This window comes from Colossoma macropomum, unplaced genomic scaffold (genome assembly GCF_904425465.1).
Source record: "Colossoma macropomum unplaced genomic scaffold, Colossoma_macropomum, whole genome shotgun sequence".
In the NCBI taxonomy this organism is placed as follows: domain Eukaryota; kingdom Metazoa; phylum Chordata; class Actinopteri; order Characiformes; family Serrasalmidae; genus Colossoma; species Colossoma macropomum.
The window spans coordinates 4,027,453-4,046,756 of NW_023494797.1; the positions used below are offsets into that span (position 1 = coordinate 4,027,453).

The following is a 19,304-nucleotide window of genomic DNA, read 5'->3' on the forward strand; positions in this document are numbered from 1 at the left end:
AAATCTGCTAATCTGAGTTAGAAAGGGAAAAATGGACTGTAATTAATTCATGAATTAACAAACAAACAAAGAAAAAAATGCACATTCTACATGCACATTCGTAGGCTGCATTCTGTAGGCCTACACAATTCAGATCTCTCCAGTCAGTATGAAGGAACTCTTCACTGATACAGTAACACATTTATCATTATTATGCACCTTCAGACTGAAACACATCTTATGTGAAATATCCTTTACATCTACATGCGTGGATATAAAAATTGACAAATCATTAAGCAGACAGAAAGAACAGACAAAGCTGAAGCCTCACACAGTTTTGAAAACAAGTTTTTCAGACAACAGCGCTTCTGTTTGCAGCCTGTCGATACACAAGATCACCCACACAGATGCAACTTCTCTACCCCTTTCACACAGAAACACACACCACATCAGTGCTCTGTTACATTTAAGAACTGATCAAAATGAAAATTTGGTTACAGACACCGATACCAATTTTAGCTATCAATTTAGCTTTACTGACTGCTGTCAACTTTGACTTGTCAAATCTGACATTTAGCTCTAAATCGCCGTTGGCAAACTCCAGTGCCGGTAGTGCCACTTCTAGTATTCTTATGTTTATTATATTGGTTTCTATTAATGAGCTCTGATTTTTCCATTAGTTTTCCTCATATAATGGCATTTTAGGTCTGAACGCTTTTTGCATGTTCTTGTTATTTTAACCATGATTGTGTTTTTTGTTCATGTGTTCAGCCTGAACTACTGTGAAAAAGGATGAGCAGCTAAGAATTGCCAACTTACAAATCTCTGCATAAGACATACAAACACGAGACCATTAAAATCCTTATAAAGGTGCAGTTTTCCTCACCTGTGTTAATTATAACAATAAATAAGCAACTTCAATCAATAGTGGCACTTTACTAGCAGAATTTTGCTGATACCAGTACGTTTGTAAAACCTTAATGTGGGCTGAATGTATAGGCCAACTGATATAAGTCAGGCCCTAATTCAAGTGAAACTATATGCTCTTAAAGGTATAGGTAAAAAAAAAAAAGTTAAATAAATAAATAAATAAATAATTCACATTTACACAATTTTCCCTTTACCCAAGATGAAGTCAATGCCAAGACATACAGTGCCCTCCACAAAGTTTGGGACATGGGTGCAAGAGTGTGTACACATATTTTTTATCTGTCTCTGTACTAATTTTAAATTAATACTCAAACAATTCACGTGGTTGAAGTTTCACGCTCAGATTTTAATTAAGGGTATTTGCATATATTTCTGTTTTACCATGTAGAAATTACAGTACCTTTTATATATAGCACACCCCTCTCCACTTCAACGCATCATATTGTTTGGAACACAGGCCTTCACACGTGTTTGGGATTACACAAGTATATATAATTGCTTCATTAGCGTAGGTGTAAGAAAGCTTTTAACATCTAGTCATGATTCTAGGCTTTTGGTAATCCATGGAGATTGCTTTTGTTGTTTGTCAACATGAGGAGTCAAGGAAACCATTATAAGGCTGAGAAACAATAATAAAACAATAAGAAACATCGGCCAAACCATTGGCTTGCCAAAATCAAATGTTGGTCTTCATGTATTTAATCAAGTATCAAAGGTGATTAAAACTGATTAGAAGTCCAATATATAAAGTACGTTCATTCATCTAGGTATGTCAAGGAAGACCACCATAGCTGATGACAGAAGAATTTCACCATAATGAAGAAAAATCCCCTTACACCTGTCCGACTGATCAGAAACACTCTTCAGGAGGCAGATGTAGGTTTTCAAAGCCAAAAACTGGTAAATTCTTGACTGGCCAAGTCAGTCCTGAAGGGGAGGGGGCAGGGGCTATGTATAAAAAGTGCTGTAATTTTTACATGGTAAAACTAAAATGTTTAAAAATCCCCTTTATTTATCTTAAAATGTGCACTTTAACCCTATGTGAATTGTTTGAGTACAAATTTAAAACTATGGACTACAAAGGCAAATAAAATATATGGAGAGCACTATATTTGGAGTGGGCTTCTCACAATTATTACATAATCACCCGATTGCAATTATTTGACATTATAGCAATTATTTATTAGCTTTCACAATAATAAGTTTACATTATAACAAACAGAATGTAAAACTGGGTCAGTTTTCATCAGTTGGGATACAAATACATGTAAATAAAAAAGTAGAAAAGTAGAAAACCCATTTATTGAGATATATCTTTCAAAAACAAAAAGTTCTAACTTATGACCTGGTGGTGTAACATTTAGGGGCAGCTGAGTAATATTTGTTTACTTGAGCTCAAGCTGTGTCTGTCAATAGCTTCAGCTACACAGCGAGTTGTGTTAATTTTTTTTGAATTCATGTGTCCTAAACCACACTGACAAGTTCCTGCAATGTTAATGAACACCTGCATGCAGTTTGAGGTTGAAAGACATTTAGAGAATACTTTTTTAGTGAAATGGTTTGGGCTATTTGGGCTATATTGTAGTAGCCCTCATGGCTCCAGTTGAAAACTAAAGAAGCCAAAATTGGTCTCCAGTCATGTCTTAGCTGACTACCTAAATCTAGAGTAAGTAGGAAAACTGTGCAGATTTGTTTTTTCATGAAACTATTCCTTTAACTTGACCTCCAAATTACAAAAATCACACAGGCCTACATATATCACAAAGATATTATTAAAGAAAATGCAGCAAACACTAAATTCTCTGATTGTTCCCTTCCATGGCAACACACTAACCTACACACAAGTGCATGCACATGCATAGGAAACATGTTAAAGTACTATTTAACCTTTAACCACAGAGGGAAAACAAATGTGCTTTGTTTGAGTCTGGTATGGTTGTTCTCAACCAAGAATACAAAGCAGCCTATTAATTCACAGCCTGACTGGAACTCATAGCACACAAACCCACACACCCATACACTGCCTCAATTCCATACCATCAAAATGACCAGTTCAGGCCAAACAGGTAGATGAAATAGAAAGCACTTACCTGGCATGACGTCACAGATGGGCACGAGACGGGTGTGCTCAAGACTGGCGAAATTACACAGCAGCTTCCCGTCGATCACGCCGTCCCAGTCTCCAATAGGATTGTCCTGAGGGTGAGACGTACAGCACCCTATTACTGACACTGGCCTAGCTCATCTCACACCCTACATTTACTGCTCAATCACCATTATTTAGGACCCCTTAATACACATACACACAAACGCACAGCTGTCTTGTTTCTATACACCTTTTTCTACTCTCACCTGCTTTAACGAAAAAACAGAGCAAGGGCTAACAAGTTTCTAAAATCCTAATCTACTCTACTCGGTACCATTTATTTTGATAGCCATTTCTCACAGGTCATCTATGTGAGTCCCTATAACACTATCCATAGCATCTGTATGAAAACTGAATGCTGCACTAGATCAACTATCCAACTATCCAAGCATCTGCTTCTATGCTCCTTCACACTAAGAACAAATACTGATGAAATTATCCAACTAGCACTGAGACCAAACCAATCTAGGCTCCACAACTTCTGCTCTACTCAAAGCCAGTGTGTTGTATCTCTGGTCTGCTTGGTTGGCTGTATGTAGATCTAGTTGAAGCTGAAGGGCTGGGTCTAGTCGAGTGTATGCGTGCAATGGTGGTGTCTTGTCCGAGCGTCTGGCAGCAGGCCACAGCGCTGGTCATACTCTCTCTTTCTCCCTCCCCTCTCATCCCTCCATCCTTTCATCCCTCCATCCGCCCTCCCTAAAGCGTGACTGCTCTTTTGTTTTGGGCCGACAGCGAGTGGGCTGCTAGTCAACGGCTAAGGCGACAGCAAAGCACGGAGGGCAAGAGCTGAAGTAAAAACATCCCACATATACTGCTCTCACTGGCTGCATTAGTTAGTCATTATATCACACTGCGACGTTTGACACAATGTTTAACAGAACATTATTGAAAAAAGCAGTGCAAGGATTAAGCTAAAACATTTAGTATTTGATCTAATTTCAAAACAGTGATTAAAACTGATTAGAAGTCAAATGTATGCACTAGGTTCATTCACCATACTGGTCAAAATTCTTCCTCATCTTCCTTATCATAACCATCATATCTGTTTGCCACATATAAGCACAGATAATGTAATGTACAAGCGGTGCTATCCACGCTAACATTAGCCTGCTTAGCTGAGTAGCCGACTCACTAAATAAAGAAATGGCCAGTCATTTGGGGTAAGCCTTAGCCTAACATGACTAACCAGAGAGCTTCTGCTTCCTCTCATACGAGTGCACACGAGACAAATGATTTCAGAGATTCAACAAAGTGGAAGTTGGCTTCTTATTCAAATTTCCTGTTCCACCTTAGAGAGTAAAGCAGTTACATTTAGGTGCCTGTACAGGTGCCAGAATGTAACTGCTGCTATATTTAACGTGGGTGAGAAAATTTGAACAAAAAGCTGGCAAGTAAGAAGTCAACCTTATAGAAATTAATCTGGCAGGCCCATGGGGCAGAAATTACACCGTGATATACATTTTTGGCCATAGCGCCCACTACTAATATACACATCCATTCAAAAGTTTGGAATTTGTGGTCATATTAATTATTGCTGTTATTTTATTCAATCATAACAGACTAAAATACTATAAAGCCAGACATGAAGATTTTTTTTTTTTTTGTTAAATGAATGTTTTATAAATAAAGTGAAGTTATAAAATCACAAACGCTATACTGTAATTATCTACTCAAAGTAGAGGTGCTATGAGTGCTCAATAACATTTAATAATATTCAATAAATTCTCTGCACTTCAGCAGGTAAAGAATCATTTGTTTGCTAAATGTAACTATACAATTTGAGACAACAGTCAGTCTTAATGGTCGGTGCAGTGCAGTCGTACTGTTCCAGATTGCTATACAGTATGTTCTCAGTTGTATTTATCTGTATTTACTATGAGAACACTCTGCCTGGCTGGCTGTCCGGAGCAATAGAATACATATTCAGCCAACATGGTTGAGTGTTTAATGTATGCTCTAATATAAAGTGGTTTTCAGCTGCTTAAAAACCTTGCTGATAATATAATATAATCTAATATAATATAATATGATATGATTAGTATGATATCTTGAGCTTTTTTTTTTAACTCTTTTAAAATATTTAAATTACCGATCAAATATAAAAATATTTGACAGCTGCAAGCCTAACTCATAGTAATTTCTTGATACATTATTTGCCTCAAGATTTGATCACCCTTTTTTAAATACAAGGCATTCTGTATGTTAATTTTAGTATAACTTGATTCAATGTTTCAATGTTTCACCTACAGCTCTGTTAAGCATTCTGGACACATCTAACATTTCTTCATTGTTTACAGCTTTCTACAAACTTGTTAAAACCAATGAGGTTGCAGAGAAGAATCACTCTATACATGTACCTTGGTTTTAATTAACATGTAACATTCCACACTTGCGAATGGCGGTGTACTACTACCATTTACTTACTACATTAAAACATCAATAAAAATGGGCCTGCACAGACTTATCTAAAGTTCACTGAGTCTACTTTGGGGATGTTTAGATGTTGTAACAAGTCCTGTGGCCAACCACATGATGATTAGCTGTCCAGTAACTTAAAAACACAGGATAGTCCAAGCCAAGACAAAAGACACAGACACTGCTTCAACACATTCTCAACAGCAAACCCCCACAGAAAACACATTTTCAGGTTAGCACACAAGTGGATGTGAAACATAACTGAAGTTTTAAACAAATTACCATATCGACACCAACATAATAGCCCAGTGTCTCATTGCCAGGCAACAGGTCACAGAAGATGACAGTCCCTCGTTCGGGCCCTTCCCGGGTCTGCACCAGCACACGAGAGTTGATCTCCAGCGGTGGGAAATCTCCTTCCCCTTCCAGGTCATTATCCTCTAGGGTCACATGATCCACCTCCAGCTCCTCATCCTCCCACAGCTCAAGTTTATCGAGTGCGACAAAGACTCCACACTCGTCCTCACATCGAAAGAGCTGCTGGCCTTGATACGAACCCTCGGTGAAACCCTGACCACGACCTTCCTCCTGAGAGAGACACAGATTGAGAGAGAGAAGTAGAGAGAAGACACAGAAAGAAATAGACAAAGAGACAAAGTGGGTAACTTTGAATTCAATACAGATAAATAAACACAACACTGCCAAAACCAAAAGGCTACCACATGAAATTACTTACTAATCAGTGTAATAAATACATTGTGTAACGTACAGTATACACACAAAAGCCAAATTACTAATGGCATTATGGAAGAAACTCAGTGTCCACTTTTGTTTTATTTTACAATATTAGATCTAATACAAAGACCACTTTTGAATGGTATTATTTCCCAAGCATGTTTGTCATACATTTCATACTAAACCAGTAAAAAAAAAATAATAATAATAATAGTAAATAAATAATAATAAAAAAAAAAAATTATCGATCTCCATCTCGATGCATCTTTTTTTCTATACAAGATTTCTATTTTCTTACTGTTTGAGGACTTAGTAGTTTTAAAACAAAGTATTTGTAATGATCCATAATGCATTTATGTCCAATATCTTTTATTAATAAAACAAATGGAAGTGATGTGGCAAGAGAACTAGAAGGCGCGAAAGACTGCAGGTCACGTAGCAACGAGGTTTCGCCGAGCTAGTAGCGAATGAAAAAGGAAAAGAGAAAGACAGACGAACATTTGGAGATGAATGGACTTATTCGCATTTATAAGCAGCGCAGTTGGTTTCCTGGTACGTTAAATCTGCAACGAGAGACTGTCAAACACTAAAAAGTTGCGAAGATGAAGCCGCTTCTCTATCGAATTTTCCTGTTCCACCTTAAATGGTGCTGTAATTACATTCGGCATCTCAGTCAGAATTTAAGGTGGAACCGGAAAGTTCAGCAAGAAGCTGGAGAATAAGAAGCGACTTCAGCCTCGTAAAACAGCCGGAAGCTGAGAGACATTTTACAAGAAACTACTCAACTTCTGAGGAATCTGCGTTTTCGTTTATATTGTTTAGCCTAAACTAGGACATTAACACATACAAAGACATACTGGACATTAAATGTTGTGGCTCCCAAGGTGGTTTGATTTTTGTTGAAATGACAAAATGGCTCTTCTTATCATTTGTGTTGTGACTCCTGACCTAACCTGGCTTTAACGCAGAGGGAGCCGGTTGGATTTCTCTCGCTTCCACTTGTGTTTTTGTTATGTGCCGGCACAGACTGTCCGGGCGCTGCACTTCCGCACTTCCAAGTTCCGCCTTTTGCGTTCCGTCAATATTACGTTATAAATTAAATATGCAGAAAATCGATTTTTGACGTTTGTGAATCGATTCAGAATCGTCCACGTCAGCATCGCGATATATATAAAGCATGTTATAACTCACTGCATATGCACTGTGGCTCTCACAGCCTGAGCAGGGGAATTTTCCACTTGCTCTTCCAGTACGCTCTCATTGTTCTTTGCTATCTTTGCTATCCTTTCTTTCACCATGGTATTTAAAAGCACAATGATTTAAACGTGATGTACAACCTAGCCACACCTGATGACTCTGACAAGTTATGTAATGAAATGCAAGCTCAGGGCAGGGCAAGGAATACTTCTTTGGTTGTAAGTTCACCTTTTTATGACTGATGCATGGTGAGTGCATATGAAAACATTCCTGATTAACAAATTAGAAATATAAAGAAAATACACAGTGACTGAAAGACTTGGGTTTGCAGAAAATGTATAATGTTCACTTGTGGTCGTTTGCTCAAAAGTTAGGGAATCCCAGGCATGATTGAACAGAATGTGGAGAGTTTCATTCCAAAATGCCGTATATCCATTTGTAACTATTTTGGACATGACGAGTATTTGAAAAGAACAACAACTATGTATAATATCGCACTTTAATTCTTGTATGTGTAACGCTCACTCCCAACAACAACAAATCACGAACAAAGGAACCTTCTACAGAGTTGTCTACAATGCAGTTGGGAACAAAACTCATATACTACATTACCAGTGGTGAACAGCAACTTTTAGAGCTAGGCCACGGGGTCAGGCCATACATTTCAAAACCAGGTCAAATACAAGAAAAAAAAAACATAGCCGCAAGCAGCAATCTGCAGGGTACAAGCACCAGGAAGACATCAAGGAGTAAAGTAGTGGCCTCTGGTCGTAGAATGCAGGAGATCTTTAGATTTTTAAGAAAGATCTCCTTTTCTTATGATTAAGACCACTAGGTGATGGATCTGCTACCATTTTCGCAACTCAGTTTAACATCCATGACAGGGATTCAAACCCACGACCCTAGAGTTCAAAGGCGGAGGCTCTCATTGTGAGCCACAGGACATCTGTAGCACAACTGCAATTTTTGAAACAATTTATTGAAAGAAAGCAACAAGGAACCATGCACCATTTTAGGACAAAGTAGCAACATAAACAAATTTCATGTCTCTGGTCATAGAAGGCAACAAATCGGCAGATTTTTAAGATGACCCTTCCTTAAGATTAAGATAATTAAGTGTGTTTTCACAACAATTGCTACAGCACCATCCAACATATGTGACAGGGAATCAAACCCACAACCTTAATCTTCAAAGGTGGATGTTTTCATGGTAGGCTATAAGAGGCCCACAGCAGCCTGTTTTTTGAGACAATTTATTGGTACAGAGCAATAAGGAACCAAGCACCATTTTGGGAATTAGTTCCCACCTTGCAATTACTGTGACTATAGAGTAGTATAATTCCAAATGAAATCATAATACAATGTCAGTTTGTCATTTTGTATATTTGTGTCAAATTTGGTTTGCCAAACCCAGAGGGGATTATTCGCACATGGCAGCCATACTGTTTACAAATATTCAATATTTTTTGATAATTCTTGACCACCAGACTCACCTGAACATTTTGAGACCAATATTGTGTTCATATCTTGAAATACCCCAGACTAGTAGAAAAATGTGGGTATGACATATTTTATCAATTATGATGGAAAATATGGAGGTGGAGCTAAATATATGCAGGTGTGCGTTTGTGTAGAATAAAGCAAGGATTATGTAGAAGCAAGAATTCTGACCGTAGGCCCCACGGTTAAGGAGATATGAGCCATAATGTAAAATATTGATCTATAGCGCCACCATCAGGCCAACTGGGGTCATTTCAGTTGCCTGAGTAGTGGGGGGATTCTACACCTACCCTCCAAGTTTGGTCTTTGGATGACTTACAGTGTCTTCTCCACAAACCGTTTTAGGGAAGAAAAAGAATAAAAAGGAGAAAAATCATAGCAAAATCAATAGGGTTCCATGCATGCTTGGACCCCTAAAAAGCTCTACAATAAAGCTAAAAATAATTTTTGCTAGCACCCCTATGGGACTCTAGTAGTATGTTACTGCTAAGCTAATGGCGCTTCACTTATTAAAATATATTTTACCCTGTATGTTGCGGTTTCAAAGTAACGCTTTCAGTGATAAGTCCTAGTATGGCTGAAACCTGGTTAGACTACCGCTCACATTCGCAGTAGGTGACATCACTAGGAATTGCGGAAAGTGATGTTTTTTTCCCCTCACAAAATTGGTCAAAACCATTGGAAATTTGATTGATTCATTCCTCTGTCACTTCCCAATAATTTTAGTAGTTAATCTAACATGGCCTTTAGTTCAGCTCTTGAAGCCCTAACCAATGGGAGAGCTCTCTTGGGTGTATCTTCCTAAATACCATGGAAAAAAATATATGCATATTTTCCTGATTATTTTCCACTGGCCATTTCAAGAATTGAACTATTTTGCACTGTGACAAGGCACATGCCCCTCACTCTTCCTCACTGTATATCCAACACTGCCAAACACACCAACTTAGTGAACACTCAACAATTGTTGCCTCCATGTTTGGGCTAATGTTAGGTCCAAACAAAATTAAACCAAACTAAACTCTAATACAATTCATATTGTGCCGTGGCCTGGGATTGTAGTGGAGCTTCCACACAGAGAAATAGGGGAGCAGGCTGGATACATCATGTCCTGAACCCACTCCACCAGCCCCCAGTGCTGGACACAAATGCAGTATTGTCCTGTGGCACACCCTCTTTCTGCTAACGCTCAGAACCCGAACCATCTCAGGACTGACACAAATCTCTCCCTCACTCACCATCTGACACTAAAGAAGCTTCTACGTGCAACCAAGAGCAGACAAAAACAACTGTGCTTGCAGTTCATTTTCAGCTTAGATGTCACCTAAATGTGTTTTTACCTTTTGTGTTCGATATTGATCACTGTGCTTGAAAAGTGCTACATAATATTCACTACTAGAAGTACCTAATACTAATATGCCCACTACTTCTACTATTATACTTATCATTAGTGTGGGGTATTAAGGAGGATTTCCACCAATTTGTTCTGTCTTCATAATTCAAAAGCCGAAAGGTAAACAATCATTCAAAGTAGTTTGATGTGAAATTGTTTATTGTAGAGAAACTATTGTAGATAAACACCAGGGGTTGTGATGTTTAGAACACAAATATAGCCATTTATTTACCATCCAAAACCACCAGTGAACCTACACGTGTTACGGTTCTATATGCAATGTTGATAATGGTAAAAAAGTGGTAAATCTGAAAAAAAATATGTCTTTGGGGAATATTTTGCCTTACAAACCCTGTGTTAACTTCTCGACCATGAATGTGTTTTACCAAATACATTTAAGACCAAAATGACTGAAATATTAGGCAGAATATTTGTCACCACTTCATGTAAAAACTTCCTGTGAGGGTGCCTTTAGAGCCATTAAGGGCTTCACATGTCTGATTCCTACAACTGCTACTACTGCTGCAAACAATTCTGACTTGGTAAGTTTCTCTAGAATTTCACATCATATCACCCTGAATCGCTTCTATCTTAACAATATAGTTAAAAAGAAATTCTGAAAAATTCACCTTTAATGCCTGCATCAACACCTCCGCCATGGTTAATGTGCAGCAAACGATGAACAGATATATAAACTAAAGAAGTCCTACAAGATTTACTGGTCTTTCGTAGCTGCTGCCATCTATAGGCATTAAACAGGTACTTCATCCACACTGACCGAACTAAAGCAGTGGTTCCCAACCTTGGTCCTGGTATGCCCCTGTGCTCTGACGCTTCCAATTAACAAGCTTGTCCTGAGCTGAAGAGGGTATGTTAGAGCAGAAAAACACTAAAATGATAAAATTAATAGTGAACAACAGAATCATGATTCAGTGATTAATCATATTATTGGCACAGCTCTATATTACATCATTACAGATAAGGCCTAAACACTCAAGTTTAAAAGTTTACAAATAAATAAGCTCTCTAACCTACTAGGGCTGAGCGACAGTTATGAACATTTAATATCCTGATTTTTTATATTTCCCAAATGCATGAGGTATGAGAAGAGATTTGAGTTTTATTAAAGCATTATTAAAATTACTCATGTTTTCTGACTAAAGGATATCTTAAAAGCTTGGCATAGCCTGTCTTGATTGGATTATTTTCTTTTTTGTTTCTTAAAATTCTATAAAAAAAATGGAAGCTTACATAGAACTGTAAACATTGACCAGACAGAAACCAGATTTACAGAGGAAAACTAAACACATTTTATGGATTTAAAACTGTTATTTCAAAACAATATGAAGCACGCATACACTGCAGTCAACTGTATGGTCTGGATACCATGATTAAAATGCACAAAATAAAATTAAAAACTAAAAATAAACTGCTTGGCAACAGGAACTATGCAATTTTATGGAGATTATGTCATAGACAGCATGCTTGTTATCTATCAAACTGATAAAACAAGTAGTAAGCAGCATGGCCAAAAGTTTCTGAATATGTCACAGTATATATGTATATTTTAGCTTAAGTAAACCTTTTTTTTAATAGGTTAACAGTGGATTATTTTTCTGGGAAGTCCCTCCATTTTTAATAAACCCCATTTTTCACACCCCAAGTAAATCTGAAATATTTTCATTCTTTAACATAGTAAAAAAACAAAACTAAACCATATGTAAATAAACCTATCAATATTGCTTTGTAACACTAGCTAAACGTTGTGTCACATCTAAATTTCCACAAGGCTAAAGTTGGCTTCTTATTGGACAGGTTTTTGTTCAAATTTTCCATTCCACCTTATATGGAGAGGAAGGTACGTTCTGGTACCTGTACAGGCACCTGAATGTGACTGCTGCATTATTTAATGTGGAATGGGAAAATCGATAAAAAGTTCAGCTTTGTCAAACTTCTCAAGTCAGTTATCTTATTTGTGAGGCCCATACACTCCTGCCTCCCGCTTCTCAGGTGGTAAGAGAGGAAACAGAAGAGCTCTGGTTAGCCATGTTAGGCTGTGACTAACCCCAAAAGATTGGCAATATATCTGCGAACAAAGTGGACTGCTTCAAATGCAACACTCTAGACAGCAGGAGGTGATCCATGTACTGCTGCAATTTCATTTCAATTTTCATTTTCATTTAAAGCATGACCAAAACATCCCTGGCTCAGCGATCTGACTAAATGGGCTAATGTTAGCTTGGTTTGCACTATTTGTATGATGTGTTGTCTGCACTTTATATACCAGTATAACAGTTATTTATCTATAGTTAAAATGTGACAAACATCCATGGCTCAGCAACTCAGCTACAGAGGCTAACATTAACGTGGTTTGCACTGTCTGTACAGCATGTTATCTATATGTATATGTGGGATAACGGTTATGACAAAACTCATACCAGAGGAAGAATTTCAACTGGTATACTGGATGAACCAGTATCGCCCACTACTGGCTAACATAGCACTAAAACTGGTCTAGATGATATACTGCCCAGCCCAAGTAGTCACCCCAGGGAGCAAGCCCCATTCCTCACCAGCAGCTCCACGCCGAACCATATCCCAGACAGCGCTCGGTCAGGCAGCAGAGCCCCTTTGAACCTGACGACACCCGGTAGAGGCTCATCACCGGAACGCAGCTGCACGCGAACTTTGGAGCCACAGTCAATCTCACGGGCTCTGTCCAGGCGGGGCTTGTTGCACAGCAGGCCATAGCGTTCCTCGCAATTCGTGATTGGGAATAGCAGCTCAGCCAGCTTCTCATCCAGCTCCAGCACATCGCGCTCATCCACACTCACCACCACGTTGGTCTGATCCAGGATGCGCAGGCTGCGCTTGCCCTTGCTGGGCGGCAGTGGACGGCCCAGGCTGTTGCGCTCCTGGCATGCCTGACCCAGGCTGCCACGCGGGATGCGCAGTGTCTTCTGAGGTGGCTTCTCCACCACACATTCCTTCACCACCATGTAGAAGTGCCAGTCATCGCGGAAGCCGCCCGCCGGCTTCTCCTGGCTCCACAGCGCCGAGCTCATGGCTGCATCGCTGGCCAAGGGAGAGGCGACAGGAGCAGTCCGTTGAAAAGGTCAAGGCGTGAAGCGTCAGTGGACGCAGGCGAGGGAGACTCGCATGACCTTTCAGTGGATTAGACACATCATAAACATGTCAGGAGCTGGAAAAGAAAATATGATAATATTTCAAACTCAATACAAGACCAATCTGGTTGCAAATTAATGACGCAACATCACAGGTTACAAATAGGGAAGTAGCAAAAGATGATTAAACAATTTTAAAATGTGTACCAAATGATGAGTGTAAAATGACTGAGTTATAAATAAAAAAAAAAAAAAGTTTTAATAAAGTAAAGAATTTCTTCAAAAGTGGTGTTGAAACCGCAAGGCAGATAACGACGACGTAATATAAACTACTTCTTGTCATTCCCAAAATTCTTGAAATATTAAATAAAACACCTAGATATTTTAACAATTGTTATTTTTAAAATTTAAAGTCTATAGGTTACATTGACAATATTCAATTCTGTTAAACAAGACAAGTGATTCCAACTTCTTAATATCTTCTAAACCGCTTATCCTTCTGGGTCGCGGGAGGAATGAGAAAGCTAGCACCGCAGAATTAACCATGATTACTTCTCCATAGCAGCAGATTTAGGTCTAACACAATGCTGTTCTTCAGTCTTCCCACAGTGATATCCCTGACTAGTGCATTCCACTGAACAGACAGACCTAACCTACTTTCAGCTGAACATCTGAAAATTAACAAAGTGAAAGTGAGAATTCAAACAGCATGAATAAGAAATGGGCCCTGCTGCCCACTGAGAACAGGTTTTATTGCTACTTGCGTCTAACAAGAAGACAACAATAGCAGCAGCTGGCTGCTAAAGAGGAAAACCTGAATGGTTTTGCTGAGCAGAAATGCAGTGGAGTCAGAGAAGTGTAAAAACAGACCTACTGAGATGTTTCTGCACACAACAGATAAGCAACAAGCATGCAGACACATGCACACACACAGCAAGCTATAAGCAAGCACAGTCAGCATTTATGCCTACATTAGAGCTTACAAAACACTAATTAGAACTTATACAACATTTATATTTATCTGACTGCTTCGGACATCATTTCAAATATGTGTTGGGTTTGGGTCAGGTTAATATTTCACATTTCACACCACTTTTAATAGATTTTACCCTGCGTTTTCTCCAGCTTTATTGTTTCTCCTTACTTTGTTCTTCACTGCTTTCGCTACTTTAAATTGTTTTCAATTTGCCATACTGGAGCCCCCCACTCAGCACTAAGGTCCAAGAGGCCCACGCTCATGATTCCGTGTATCAGATAAGGTTCAGAGCAAAATTTACGGCCCAATTAAAGCTCTAGTCTTCATCTAGGGATAGCATGAGAATGCAGTGTAATCAGGGATAGACAGATATAAAAATCTGCACTGGCCACTCGGACCAGCAAGCTAATGAATCTTTCAAATTTCAGTCAATGGAACAGCATCTATGAGGACCCTGTGAATCAGCTCAGAAAGGGGGACCACCACAGTCACCAAATTATCATGTTAGCTATCGCGATGGTTGCAGTTAGCTACTGCAGTGGCCACATTTCCGATAAAATCTGATTTGATAAAATTAATTCTGTGTCTAACCAAACAGATTTGTTGAAAGGGAAAAAAAATGCAGTTCCAAATGCAGCAGAACAAGTAAAACACAGACATTTAAGCATAGCAGCCCAGCATCACCTAAACATTCTTCTCTTCCAGAGTACAATAAATACAGCAACAAATATTGATTTTGAAATATCAGTAAAACGTAAACATCTGTCCTATGGCAATGTTTTTTTGGGCAAGTATCTGTTAATACCACTATGATCCTCATGTCTCCCTAGTAAATAAGTCTGTAAATTGAGGCCAAAAGCACAGATTCAAAGACCACGATGTAGATGCATTAGCCTGACACGTAATGGAAAACAGAAGAGCAACTGTTCATCAGGTAACTGAGAATAACAATGGGTGAAGGAAGTGATCAGTCTGTCTCAGCAGGAACAGTCCATCTACAACTATATAGAGTGGGATATTGTAGTAGAGTTGCAGAGCATAAATCTCTCATTACAAAGATAAATGCACATTAGCGTGTTTAATAGTACAACAGGCACTACAGAAATGAGTCTACAGAGGTATAGAAAAAATTAGTCATCCTATTCTCCACAAGTGGGTGAGTGCACGTGCAGCATACCAAGAGAACGGTACAGTCACGGAATGCTTGACCCCTACAGTAGGGGTTGTGGTGGCTAGGTTATGCTGTGGGGCCATTTTACTGGAATGGTTTGATAAGTATGAAAATGATCTACATCATACACTATGGCTTTTGCAGCAACCAGATCTAAACCCAGTTAAATATCTATGGGACATTTTGGACTGATGTGTAAAGGCCATAACACAACAAAGGTGATGCGAATAAACACTGTTTTTGGAATATCACTGTTTTTTTGCACAGCAAATAAAAACACACAAATGGCTAAAGCATTTTAATGTGAGAAAAGAACGTTGCAAAAACACATCCTGGCAACGCGGGCAAATGGTGACACTGGGTAGCTTACTTTCCATTTTGGAAAAGTGAAAGGAGATTGGAAAGTTTCATTCTTCTTATTAAGGAGCTACTTTACAACTGCTATTATACAGAGCAGAAGCAAAAGACAATCTCCTGCTTTTGACATTTGTTAAAAAAAAAAAGTTCTAGTTGCTGTGTCACAGCTGAACGGTCATCTTGGTCATCAATGCCAATGTCAGAGGCGACCATGATTGGTCAGCGAGGTTCGTTTCTCCTGAGAAAGTAGGAAAATCAAACAGAGGGCGAATAAATTAACACTGCACTCATGGCCTCCGAAAGATTGCCTTTGGTGGGCAAGAAGTCATCAGCTACACACATTAAAATTAATTTACTGATGTCCGAATAAATTACACCAATTGCACTCAGTATGTAAAGGCCTGTAGATACGGAAGAATGGTGTTCCAGCCTTTTTCTTACTGTAAGAGAGACCAGCAGGAGAATTTTAAATATGCATCATCATTCAAGCTGCCAGCTAATCATGGCTAATGGCTTTACCATAAATGGAACATATGTTGGAATGGGTGAGGTTAAGAGTAAACTCAACTGTGCAAGCACTGTTTACGGAACCAAAGTAGCCTGAGTTCATATTCACTTACGCACACACATATAACACTGAACACACTGACTCACTGAACATGTGCATGCTCGGATTTCCCCCAGTGCTGGAGACCGTGTCAGTGAAGCTGCAGGGGATTTTACAGACACAAACTCACCCTTCAGTCTTCCTGTTCACTAATGGCAAAACACTATGAGCTGAGCACATGAGCTGACTAATATTTCAACAAAACACTGAAATGATGAACTTCTTTAATGACCTTTCCAAGCTACACTTTGAAGAGGTCTGAAACTAATCTGAGCTGTGCTTGTAATGTGCCATAGTGCGGCAACAGGAGGCCAAAATTAGCCCCAAATGTCATGGTTAATTCCACCTAAATGTTACTGTCGAACAAGGTTGGGATGTAATGGAATACAAGTATTGGGAATATGTATTTACAATACAGAAATTACGTTTTTTAAATGAATCTTTCCAGTCCAAGTTCTATTTTGTAAAGGCAGTATTCAGAATACTGTAACCTTTTACATTTTAAGGACAATACTTTTAGAATACCCACCAAGTAAATAAAAAATATATACCATTTTTTTAAAGAAACACCATTTTAGCATCAGTGCACAGCATGTAAAAACACACTTTAAAGAGGAACGACAGGAAAGTTCCTGCTTATTTTTCAGTGTAACTAAACTCTTTTGAGGGATGATGGAACTGAACAGTTTCCTCAGAAGGATATGTTTATGTGATAAGCTTACGATCTCTTTTGTACTAGACTTACATACACTTATTAACTGAAAATCACACAGCTACTCACTTTATATTCAAGCATGCAAGATTTGAGCAGATGCAGAAGCAGGTGTTGAGAACCAAAACATTTCAATAAATAAATTAAATGAATTATTAGTTAACAGATGAATTACATGAAGAAACCTGTCAATCAATAGTCAGTCAAACAGTGAGGAACAATATGAAGTAAACAGAAATTACAACAGCAGAGTTTTCCAGCGTGTCTTATCAAAATGTATTCTAAACATGCTCTGATTATGTTACCTTTTTACGCAGTATAATGCGATACATTACTCGATACATTTAGGACGGTGTATTCAGTGTTCAGGCTTCACTACTTTTTCAAAGTATTCTGCCCAGCCCTGCTGTCTGTATAGGAGGATGGACAACAATTATGTATACAGAAAAATACTACAGATTAATGACCCAAGTTTAAATGATCGTGATATACTGGTAAGCACGTCTCTGAACAAACGAGTCTCTGATAAAGTAGGAGACAGTAAAGGATTAGCTAAAGCATACCAAACATAGCGTTTGGTCTAATCAACAGCAAGACAAATACCATTCACAAGAGTACTGATGCTGTCAGATTTGGAGACAGACAACGTTGGGTCTTACTTAACTTGCTTAGCTAGATAACACAATGCAGTGTACCTAGCACACTATGGGCAGGTGAGGAAAGAGGTCTGTGATGACAGCTGTGATAGCTTTATCTTCTCTTGGGGGGGGGGACTCGGCAACCTGATATTTGCGAGAGGACACTCCTAGTGCTAGCACAGTTAAGCTACCTGGCAACATCACTACAGTATATATGATAAAAGGACATGTAGGTTAACGTTACTCAAATACAGATCAGCACATTAGCAATAGCCAAACTACACTAGCTCAAGCTATTAATGGGAGCCTAAATGCGCTCTGTGGCGATGACATCACCGTAAATCAAACCAACACTGTGAAGTCATCAATGCTAACAGTGGCTAACGGCTACAGTTTCACACAGCACTGTGTCTCAGCTCGCTGTGTAGGTCACTAACATCACTAAACGTGTACAAACAGTACCGTTTACGCCACGCACTTGTTGCTGATTTGAATAACACAGTAATGTCTATCAATGAATGTCGTAGCACGAATTGAGGAATTCACGAAATTTCGCTGAAGCGAAGGAAGCTACGCAGGGGATGTCGTTAAGCTAACTTAGCTTTAAAGCACTTTTCTATTACCTCATACAGCTGCAGCAGCTCCTCCTTGAATGAAAACTAGCCGCCCTCTTTGCGGAGTGTGGCCTTTTGCGCTTTTATTCCCGGTGTTTACATGCGAGACAGGGCAGGTCCATCAAGCTAGCCGTCTAGAAAACAGTCTCCTCCGGCTGCTTCCCAGTCACTACTACGACTGTACGACTCCAGAGCTATCCGGCTAACACCGACTAGCATTCTCCAGTGGTGCTGAGAGTAAACCAGCTCAGTTTCACTTTCCCGCACACTTTCTTTAAGCAGTACAAAGGTCTACCCAAAAACGCGTCAGTAAACAAGCTCCAAACAGTAGTTAGCTTATCGCTGTAAAATGAAAACGGACTTATATTTAAAATTTAAATGGTATCATTTACAGTGTCATACTAACTGAACCTGTTGGGCCACATGCATTCTTCTCCGATTGGCTGAGGAGAGTGTTTCTCGTCGCTGATTGGTCGCTGTGATTGCTCGCTCTTAAAGCCAACCTTCTGGGGTTTTCCAGTAGTTTGGTTGAAGAGTATGGCACAGGTCTCCTGCTAGAAGTGGCTGAAGAGGATCATTCCGGGTCACTGCCAGTCAGTGAGGGGTACCAGTGCGGCTCACTGTTGTTTCTGTCATACTTTTAGATATGATTTTTCTCATGACGTATTCCCCGAGGTTTAGCTGGCTCCTGTGCATGTTCATTACGTGTGGATGATATCACAGTTCTTATATATATATATATATATATATATATATATATATATATATATATATATATATATATATACATACATATATATATATATATA

At 38.9% G+C, this 19,304-nt stretch overlaps 1 protein-coding gene across 2 annotated transcripts in view; it reads right to left on the reverse strand.

The window, feature by feature from the left end:
• Positions 1-18,946, reverse strand: part of cylda (cylindromatosis (turban tumor syndrome), a) — a 40,559-nt gene extending 21,613 nt beyond the window's left edge. For both annotated transcript variants that reach the window (XM_036584062.1, XM_036584061.1), the window contains exons 1-4: positions 18,505-18,946; positions 12,869-13,497; positions 5,753-6,058; positions 3,000-3,105 (exon numbers count right to left, since the gene is read on the reverse strand). In XM_036584062.1, coding sequence (XP_036439955.1) covers positions 3,000-3,105; positions 5,753-6,058; positions 12,869-13,360 — 904 coding nt within the window. In that variant the 5' untranslated portion in view covers positions 13,361-13,497; positions 18,505-18,946. The remainder of the gene's footprint in view (positions 1-2,999; positions 3,106-5,752; positions 6,059-12,868; positions 13,498-18,504) is intronic.
• Positions 18,947-19,304: the final 358 nt, after the last annotated feature.